At 41.5% G+C, this 10,992-nt stretch overlaps 1 protein-coding gene across 1 annotated transcript in view; it reads left to right on the forward strand.

Moving 5' to 3' along the window:
• ABCA12 (ATP binding cassette subfamily A member 12) overlaps window positions 1-10,599 on the forward strand; it is a 165,105-nt gene extending 154,506 nt beyond the window's left edge. Inside the window, exons 49-54 of the mRNA XM_054971557.1 lie at window positions 107-241; window positions 1,809-1,912; window positions 3,390-3,482; window positions 5,289-5,394; window positions 9,070-9,207; window positions 9,845-10,599. Coding sequence (XP_054827532.1) covers window positions 107-241; window positions 1,809-1,912; window positions 3,390-3,482; window positions 5,289-5,394; window positions 9,070-9,207; window positions 9,845-9,925 — 657 coding nt within the window. The 3' untranslated portion in view covers window positions 9,926-10,599. The remainder of the gene's footprint in view (window positions 1-106; window positions 242-1,808; window positions 1,913-3,389; window positions 3,483-5,288; window positions 5,395-9,069; window positions 9,208-9,844) is intronic.
• The last annotated feature ends 393 nt before the right edge of the window (window positions 10,600-10,992 follow it).

Raw genomic sequence — 10,992 nt, forward strand, 5'->3', positions numbered from 1 at the left:
AGTTTGATTTAAATGTATGGAAGTTTAAAATGGCTAACCTCGACAAAATTTCAGTGTCCCATTTTTAATTCCCCCCCCCCTCTTTTTGTAACAATTGTTTCCGCAGATTGTACTTCAGCTTCTTTATCGACTGAATCTGATGCCTTACAAATGCCGAGTCACATCTATGTGCAGCTATGGCACCAACAGGAAGTTATCAACTGCTCTGGCTCTTCTTGGAAAACCATCAGTTTTACTGCTGGTAAGAAATCGAAACTTGATCAGAGGGGGAAAATAATGGGGATTCTGCATCCTCTTTAAAGGCTGGCGGAGCACACTGTAGCAGCCGCCGCTGCAAGAGCAACGAGAAAAGCAAAATGTTTTGTTACAGCCGGAGAGTGTGCTCAGCACGCTGAGTTGCAGAATTTATATTCTGAAGAGAAATCCAAGCATCCATTACAATAATGTGGGTGCTGTTATTAAGCATTTTGAGATATTCATTGTGACCAAACTGACCAGCTACCCCTCATTCTGCTGCTACATGCTTCCTTGGGTTGTGGGTCTATTTTCATTTCTGCTGCCACCATCTTTAAGCTGAACCTCTGAATATAAAGTATCAACTTGACTGTTCCACTCCCTATGACATTAACAAGCTTAGTATGAAGTCCCAGGTTAAAGGCAGATCATTTCCAGATTTACCCCTGAGCTGTGAAGAGATGTGAAGAGATGTGAAGAGATGTAGAGGAGATTAACAAGAAACTCATAACTAGTTTATTTTAAAAAGAAAAACACATAATATTCAAACATGGCCTATGGCCATATGCAATAAATTCATTCATTCATTCATTCATTCATTCATTCATAATATTCAAACATATTCAAATAACCTGGACAACTGGATTTATTTGGAAATGAATGTACAAACTTCTGTTTTCATACTTCCCAGCATTCCTAGGAATAGGAATAATCAATTGTAATTAGGAACTCCAAACTTTTGGGGGGGGGGGAATATCTCTCCCTCTAGGAGGAACAAGCAGTTTTCTTGACTGAAGATCATTTTCACATTATGTTTTAAGGATACCAGCGCCCTCTCATTAAATCTCTCCATTATCGGAGCATGTATGCAAATACTAGTTGGTGCATGATGGCTGTACGCGGCAAGATTGGACAATAATTTGAATGCTGCCTGAGCTTAATCCAACAATCAGAAAATAATAAAAAACTCCAGTGGGCACATAAAAGTCCTTTTGTACTCCCAAAGGATTGTGGCAGCTGTTTAAAAACCTCACTCATGATTTTTTAAAAATGGTATTCGTGGAGGAAATGGCCACAATTACAGATGACAGGAGATTTTTTGTTTTCAATAGCAGAACTGCAAACTCAGCCTGATTTCTATGTATCAAGCTGTGTTCTTTCTGTCTGATCACCAAACAGCAACAATTCAAGCAATCATTTTCCTGATGATGCTTGCAGTCGGACAATAGCATATGGTAGTTCATCTGCGATCTTTTGTCCATGTAGCACTAAAAGCAGAAATCTTGTTTTAATCGGTCAATAAATCAGGCAGTGTTGCAAGAGCAAGAGTGTGCACTGACCATGAACCAATTTGTTAGCATTGCTCTCTCGAATATAACGGCCTTTATCGTACTTCGTTGCGAAAAGAATACAATTTGAAAATCAAAGTAATCTCTATAGCACCCCGTCCTAAATCTCCTCATCTGCCTTCAACATCATAATCTCTCTCCAGAACTGTTTATTTTTTCCTCTGAAATGAGAAACAACACCCATTCTTTTTCTTTGTATTTACTGTCCAATTATTCTGTTTTAAGGATGAACCAAGCTCTGGGATGGACCCTAACGCCAAGAGGCATTTGTGGAAAATCATCTCTGAGGAAGTACAGAACCAGTGTTCAGTGATCCTTACTTCTCACAGGTGGAAAGTCCAGTTTGATAACTATCCATTAAGCCTTGTTCATGGTTTCCTTCTTCAGATAACCCTTGTAATACGGAGGATATATAGGCCGATTTCAAACTGTTTACCGGCCACGGAACATCGTGCCCAGCTCCCGGAACGACAGCATCTTCCTGGCGTGATTTTGTGCAAAATCGTGCCAGGAAGACACTGCCGTTCCAGGAGCTTGGCGCGATGTTCCATGGCCGGTAAGCAGTGTGAAAACGGCCATAGTCTACGTCCACACCTAGTGATGCTCCTCTGCAGCCTAGCAATAAAATAACTGTGTTTTAGTCACTGCCATGACTGAAACCCTCGCAGAAACATCCATAAAAATATCTCCACGTTCCAAAGGGTAAACCATTTTACCACACCAAGGGCTGTGTTTTTAATCTCTGTATTTTCATTTGTGTGTTTTGAATCCGTGTGCAGTTTTTATTTTGCAACTGGAATGTTGTGTTTTTGGTCTTTGCAACCTGTTGTTACGTTGTTCGCTGTCTTGAGTCTGACAAAGCAAGATACCAGCATTTTAAATAAATAAATAATAGATCTCCAGGAGCCGCAGCAGCAGTAGAAAAGGGACTCCAATTAAACAGTTTAGACTAGCCTTCCTGAAACACCAGGTTTTAGTTCTCTGTAGAGAGTGTGGAATAGCCACCTAGTGGCAGCCTGCTCCAGAAAATGAGGAGCTGAGCATGGAGAAGACACACTTCTGTGCCCTAATAACAACCACACCCTGGAGCAATTCTTCCTCTGCAGACGTGGACAGAAACACAAAGAATATTCCATGAGAACAAAGGAAAGATTCTGTGGCTGTAGGCAATTGGGGGTGGAAGTAGTTGTTCTTAATCAATAATGGCCTTTCTTGGTTGCCCAGACTGGTTACACCATCAAAACAATAAATTGGCACCTGATTGCCCTTATTTCTCCTCCTAGGGTGACGGCACTGAGGGGCACCATGGTTTGATTCCCCTAAGGGAGGTAATATGCTAACCTGAGTGGCCCCAGCAGCTTTGCCACCCCTGTTACCCTCAGAGCCAAGCTACAAGTGACGAATGACACTTGCCTGGCAAGTGAACAGACTCACGTGTATTCCTCCCTGTTCACTTGCCCTCCACTTGCTCTCCACTTGATCAAGCGGAGAGCAAGTGAATGGCAAGCAAACAGGGAGGAATACACGTGAGTTTGTTCACTTGCCACGCAAGTGTCATTCGTCACTTGTAGCTTGGCTCTCAGACAGGATCCCCATGAGAAAGGAAGAGCTACAGAGAATGCCTGTGGCCATGCTACTGAGGATTGTCCAGAAAGCACGATTGTACTAGGAAGTTGCTTTCTGGATAAACCACCAGGAATCCATACTGCATTTAATGAATAGCTGTGAAAAACCACGTGTGGCTTAACCACCAGAGATGGTCTGTGTTCTTCTTGCTGATGGCTGCTCTATTTCCTTGATTTTCAGCATGGAAGAATGTGAGGCTCTCTGCACACGACTGGCTATCATGGTGAACGGATGCTTCCGGTGCCTGGGTTCCCTGCAGCATATCAAGAGCAGGTTGGTTGAGGGTCTCATGCCATTCCCCTCGGGTTTACTACACAGCCTGGCTAAGCAGGCAGCAGTAGTGTAACGGAATGATTTATTAGGGTCAAAGACCCAACTAATAATAATAATAACATTCGATTTATATACCGCCCTTCAGGACAACTTAATGCCCACTCAGAGCAGTTTACAAAGTGTTATTATTACCCCACAACAATCACCCTGTGAGGTGGGTGGGGCTAAGAGAGCTCAAGAGAACTGTGACTCGCCCAAGGTCACCCAGCTGGCTTTGTGGAGGAGTGGGGAATCAAACCCGGCTCTCCAGATTAGAGTCCTGTGCTCTTAACCACTACACCAAACTGGCTCTCTAGAGGTACATATAATAACAGCACTGATAGAAAATGAAGTTATGTAAATAGTGTTAAAAGGAGCAAGTACAGTACTGTAACTGAGAGTTTCTTGCTTTGTAAGAGGCATAAGGAAAAATGTAAAAACAGCAAACATGGTGTCCATAGCACTGTCTATTAATGCAGTAGTAAAAAGCAATAGTGCAGTAGCACCTATAAGACTATTTGTTGTAGGGAATGAGCTTTCATGAGTCTCACAGCTTATGAGTCACAGCTTCTTGAAGAAGTGAGCTGTGACTCATGAAAGCTCATTCCCTACAACAAATTTTGTTAGTGTTACAGGTGCTACTGCACTCTTGCTCTTTTCTATTGCTACAGACAGATTAACATGGTTACTTCATCTATTAAAGCAAGTACAGGAAAATTTAAGGGATGAGCGCTGAGGCTACATAATTTCTTCTGTGCCTGTTTAACATATTACGGTTATGTTAATCATCTTTATAACCATGAAGGGCCAGGAATTCTCTCTCCTACCACTACAGTAACCCACTGGAGATACCAGCATCAACAAAGCCATATTCATCACACACCAGCATTCAGTCCATTAACAATAATAATAATAACATTTGATTCATATACCGCCCTTTAGGGCAACTTTATGCTTACTCAGTGAGGTTTACAAAGTATGTCATTATTATCCTCACGACAATCACCTTGTGATTCGGGTGGGGCAGAGAGAGCTCCGAGAAGATGTGACTGACCCACGGTCACCCAGCTGGCTTCAAACGGAGGAGTGGGGAATCAAACCTGGTTCTCCAGATTAGAGTCCTGCTGCTCTTAACCACCAAATCAAACTATTTTGAGAACAAAAGGACTGTGCTTGCTTTGATATCGCATCTAGTCTAACCCTTTATGCTCTCTAAACCTGAATTAAAGAGACTCATGGACTCTCATTCCCGGTAATGGCATGGGTGCAGCAATGTGCTTGTGAGCTTTTGCTGGTTGATGGTAACTCTGCAAAGCCCTATCTTCAGGACAGGCACAGACATTAGCGCTAGGGTGGACTTCTAGAAACAAAATGAGAAGTCTTGAGATTTGGCCCAGGCACTGGACAATCCCTGAATGCCTGAAGTTTGAAGATGATCCAGGCTTTTCCCAAATGGGTATCCCTTGAGCATACCAAAAGAAATATGGGCTGTTTCCACGTGGCTTACCTTGTTCCAGAAAACAGCGAAATCTCTCAAGAAGACACTGTTATCGTGTCTTCTCCCGCAATAACGTCTTCTCGCACGATTTCGCGCGATAACAGCATCTTCTCGCGTGATTTCATGCGAGATTTTGCTGTTTTCTGGAACAAGGTAAGCCGTGTGGAAACGGCCCACGTTTCCACTTGGATTTCTGGAGGGACTGCTTTATTCTGGTGTGCTTCTCTTGTAAAAATAAAATGTGTATTCATTTGTTTTTTCCCTCCAAGATTTGGAAAAGGATTCACTGTGAAGATGCACTTGAATAATGGTGCTGCTAGCATAGAGAAGCTGACACAATTTATGCAGTCAAGCTTTCCAAATACACATCTAAAGGTAAACAGAAAAGGAGGAAGTTTAAATTTTGGTCCTTAAACTGTTTGTGTATTGAAACAGGAAAACATGCAATACATTTTACATGGTTTTTGATCAATAACATGCACAATTATAACCATTTGTGTTTCTGTGATGCAAGTGTCCAATACACACAACTTTCTTCTCTTGCAATATACATGAAACAATGAAAATTATCTCAGACCATTTTATTAATACTATTGTATGAGCTGGGGACTCACAAAACTCATCTGGGAAAGAAATCCCAGCCTGCAAACTGCACCCCTCTCTCTGAATTATCAGCTCTTTCTCCCACCCCTCTTTCTTTCTCTTATCACATTTCTCCCTCAACCCTGCATTTTTCATTCTCTCCTATCAGTTGACTTTCCCTTACCCATTACACTCTCTTTCTTTCACCGGCTTTCTCCACCCCCCTGATTTTACTCTTATTTTTTTATTTACATCAATTATACACCACCTATCTCTTCAGTGGGGAACAAAAGCATCTTATATTGTTTTCCTGTCCTGCATTTTATCCTCAGAACAACTCTGTGAGGTAGATTAAGCTGAGTGTGTGTGACTGGCCCTCGCTCCTAGCAAACTTCCATGGCCAAACGGGGATTTGAACCTGGGTCTCCCAGATACTAGTTCAACACTCTGACCACTAGACAACACTGGCTATCCTACTAGTTCTTTCTTTTCCTACCCATTGTGGATTCTCTATCAGATTTCTTTCATCCATTCTGCTTTTCTCTTTGTCTCTCACTTGAGTTCCCCATCCCTCTTTCTTTCTTTCGTTCTTTCGTTCTTTCGTTCTTTCGTTCATTCTTTCTCCCACACCTATTCCTCACTTTCTTTCCATCCCTTTCTGGCTCCAACCCCCCATTTTTCACTTTTTCTCTCCCCTCCAGCTCTCCACTTCATCTAATTCCCTTGCTGTTCTGATGCTTTCCCCTGTGCTGGAGTTCCCCAGGTCCTACTACCTCTGTTGCTACGCCACTTTACAGTGCTGCAGTGAGATCTCAATCAGTATTCTCCCTTTGGAGTGTCTGTGAAACATGTCCAATTATTTTTATTAAGTATTTATTAATTTGGGGAATATCTCCCCTATCTGTACATGACCACATTATGTGGTTTTTTTGGTCTGAGATACCCTGCAAAAATTGTTTTATGCAGCTTAATATTGTTTTTATACTTTTAATGTACCTATCAAGGCTCTTTTCTTGTTTTATTGCTCGTTTTAATGATGATGTTTGTCCTGTTTTATGGTTTTGTTGTATTGTTTTTACCTTGTGAGCCACCTCAAGCTGGTCTATATATATATACATTTTCTAAATAAATAAATAGATTTATTAAATGTCCCTTTATCACTGATCTAATTATCACTGAGTTGATAAACCTGCAACACATCTCTACTACTTTAGACAGTCACTAGGCACCATGACTGAATGCTACTCCACAAAGAAATCCAGCATATAAGGAGGAAGTATTCTAGTCTAGGCTTTTTCCTGACTTACTTGTTTTTTATATTCAGTGATCCCCCCCCCCCCCCCGGAGGTACATTCAGTCACGTTCAGCACGTTCCTCCATTCTTGTTGCATTGAGCCTGACATCTTACCCCCTCAGTGAGAACTAGGCACAGTTGTGAATGTATTTGGGCACTGGTACAGATTTGAATATTGTTTTCAATAATTTTTGTTTGTTTATATTTATTTCTTTATTATACTGCTCTCTCATTGGGAACTGAAAGCAGCTTACAGCTTACAGCATCACTCTCCCATCCTCCACTTTATCCTTACAATAACAACCTTTGTAAAAGGTTGAGTTGCAATCACTTATTCCCTCCACTAGAGAAGATGCTCTTCTAGTTCAGTTTTTCTGGGCACATTGCATGTTGATTGCCAATGCTGCCGGTGAAGCACAGTGGAAAAGGTGAGGTGTTGCTTTCAAGATAGCCAACAAGTGGAGAACCATCCCCGTCCCCAACTAGGTTAGACATGTGCCGGTGATGGGGATGTTTCCAAGGAACGTGGCAGCTAAGCTTCTCCTCTGCTTGAGGAAGTCAGGAAGGCTCCCATTCTCCAGGCATTCTGCAGATTGTTTAAAACAGAAAAGAGCAAGGCCGTTTCCGCACACATTGGATAATGCACTTTCAATGCACTTTAGCAATCCTTTGGAAGTGGATTTTTTGTTTCACACATGAAAACCCAGTTCCAAATGATTGCTAAGGAGCATTGAAAGTGCATTATCCAACATATGTGAAAGCAGCCCAAGAGTCCAGTAGCACCTATAAGACTGGTATCTGAGAAGTGAGCGGTGACTTACGAAATCTCACATCCTACCACAAATTTAGTTAGTCTTATAGGTGCTACTGGACTCTTGCTTTTATCCACTGCTACAGGCAGACTAACTTATCTTAACTTTTGTAAAATTAGGCCGAACGAGTGTGACTGGACCAATGAGCTTCCATGGCAGGGTGGGGATTCAAATCTGGTTGTCCTAGATCCTCGTATGATGTTCTCACCACTATACCATGCTGCTATTGTTATGGCAGTCTTGTCAAAGTGGAAGACTACCTGATAAAGCAGTATTGGCTAATTATTATTGTTCTGGCTTTACATTCCTTTTCTCATTCACCTTCACAAATTTAGGAGGGCAAGGGTGGAGGCATTACAACCTTTGCTTGTTTTTGTCAGATTATGGAAGCTATGATATGGCAGACAGATCCCTGGATCATTTCAGCAAGACACAGGTCCTTGGTGAAATGACTTTTATTCAGAAATTCAGATCTTTTCCATATGCACAGGCCCATAAATTTACTTGGAGCCAAAGAAGCATCCAAGCAGTACAGCTTCTTTGAAAGGAATAGAGGCTTGAGGAAAGTACAAATACTCAAACATTTCCCTCCTCTCTAGCCCACAGTTTTGAGCAGGAAAAGTCTTTTGCTCCTACATCAGCTAGACAAGATAGAGAGGGATGTTAACATTTCAGACATCCAAGGTCATTTCGGTGAGCTTCAGAGAAATACATAGATTACCAGCTGCTTTCTCAGGCAGGGAAGAAGAGAAACAAAAGTGATGCACCTAACATTTGTAATATGAAAGCAAGCCACAGGATTGACAATTAGCATTCCCTAGAAACATGACATGGATGGAGGGGTACAGACATACATGACAGTTTCCCTTTCAAGTTCATGTCTTGCATAGGACAGAATCTCATACTGGTATCATCAGTATATAATGCTTTCAGCTGCTCAAAGCACTTCATGTGTCCATCCACATGCTATAACCCTTAAAACCCTGTAAGACAATCAGCATTATTATCCCTGTGTTGCAGACGGCAGGGGCAGTCGAGGCTTGTCTCAGTCAATTCTGTATCTGTAACATCCCTCAAAAGGAGGGAACAGACCATTGAACTATTTTCCTGATCGACAGTGGCCAGCCACCCTTGACATAACTCATTCTGGTTCTCTTTGCACTATTACTGACTGAGTGGACCTCCGAGGTCAACAGAGACACTAGAGATCCGACTGTTAGGAAGAAACTGGCACACTTTTGCAGGCAGGGACCAGGCTTGTGTATCTTAGCATTAGCTGTTCAGTCGCATTTCCTTTCAAAAACGTGTTTCCTCCCTACTGCTTTTGTCCTTCACCTCCAATAAATCCCCTTATTCACACAGGACCATCAACTGAACATGGTGGAATACCACGTCCCAGTGTCGGCTGGAGGTGTCGCCAATATATTCCAGCTGCTGGAAGCCAACAAAGCTGTCTTTAAAATCAGGCACTTCTCTGTGAGCCAAACAACTCTAGAAGAGGTAAGAAATTGTAGTTGTCCATTCCGGACCTGACTTACGGAATAGTTTTACTACTACTGTGTATAAAGAGAGCTGAATTTAGTTAAAGAATGGTAGGATTTTCTAACATTGACAAGACATCCAGCCCATCCCCATATTCCTATGTTCAAAGTGTCCCTGAGATACGCCAGTCAACCTTTTCCCTTGAAATTCTGCAAGAAAGAAAACCGTGTTCTTTGCAGAGCTGAACTGCTGTAAAATCAGCTACCATTACCAGCTAAGCCAGATATTTCCCCTCCTTCTATTAATAAACAGAGAGACTGTACGTAAAATCGAAACCTCCATGACATGCTTGGCTGACATAAATTAGCAGCTTATTTATTCTGAGGTCCAGGCAAATCAGCAGATGCTTAGCTGATTCACGCACTATTTTCCTGACTTCAATGTGGAAAAGCTTCATGTTTCTCCATCTACAATAATCATGGGCGAAGGGATGTGCGGGAAACAGGAGACTAATAAAATGTCTGGAAAATGCACATCTGTGTTTCGAAGGATTGCACTTTCCTACTGTGAAGGCATTCATAACAATCAATAGTCCATAATTATTATCAATCAATAGCCTGTTTAGATTCATATAATATTGTTTGTTTCACTTTAGGTTTTCATCAACTTTGCTAAACATCAGACTGGCCCTGAGGTTTTGGAAGCAAGTTCAGACCACTCTGGTTCAAGCAACTGAGATCCTAACATCGCAGCTATCTTTTAAGATCATGTTTTCATAAGATTTTGTATTTACCTGTTTTGTAATCTTCAACACTAAAGCCACAAATGGTGAAGTTCACTATCAATTTAGTCTATTATTTGTTCTTCAACTTTTGGTTAATATGCAAATGAATTGTTTGTGCCAAGGATGTGGGGACCCATTTTAGTACAGGCACAGTGGTCTCATGCGCTCAGGAATTTCTGTTCCCCCTCCCCTTCCCCCATGTAGTGTTTATGCACCATATTTAGTAGGAGATGGCATCTGCTCTGTATTCAGAGTCATAAGCTAATGCTGTGCTGTGTGTACAAATTTTGTCAGTATTAAAGGAAATGACTTAAAATCCAAGGTAGTTACAGATTCTGTAAGTTTCTTAGGAACTTTGGTAACAGAGATTGTCCTTAGCAAGAGCTCAGGCTATTTAATTGTGGGAATACAGCTTGGTGTCCTCTGAACTATGAAGCAGCACTGACATTTAAGAAGAAAAGCAACTTTTCTGCCCTTAAAACATCAGTAAACAGAGGCTCCGACGGTGTCACTTTGTGTTTTCCTAGTGGAACTCCCATCCGCAATGCCACTCTTCTGTGTCATCTACCATAATATTCTGTAAAAACCCAAATACTGAAATCAGAATAAATTATATAATGTAAATATATGAACACTTGTATGATGTTATGTCATTTCTTCAAAATGGAAACCATCAGTCCATTGGTGCAGAATTTATATTTCCTTTTATTTTTTTACACAAAATTTGACGGGCCCTGGAAATATTTTTTTTTTTTAATCTTGGAACAATTTGCTTCCTTTGTGTTATTTACATATTCTTCTAATGAGCCATTTTCCAAGTAGAGGACAGAGAGCAACCTGATGCAGGGAGCAGGGAATAGGGAATAGGGAAGGGGAGAGGAAAGTGGGCATTGACAAATTTTGGAGGATACGGGCAAAAGAACAGCAACATAAATATGGTACCTTTGTGTGGCCGTGACAGGTGATAAGAAGGGGGGCCAGGAAAAGAATGTTTAGTCAGAAGCTCTAGATTTGGCATC

This window comes from Eublepharis macularius, chromosome 2 (genome assembly GCF_028583425.1).
Source record: "Eublepharis macularius isolate TG4126 chromosome 2, MPM_Emac_v1.0, whole genome shotgun sequence".
Taxonomy (NCBI): Eukaryota; Metazoa; Chordata; class Lepidosauria; order Squamata; family Eublepharidae; genus Eublepharis; species Eublepharis macularius.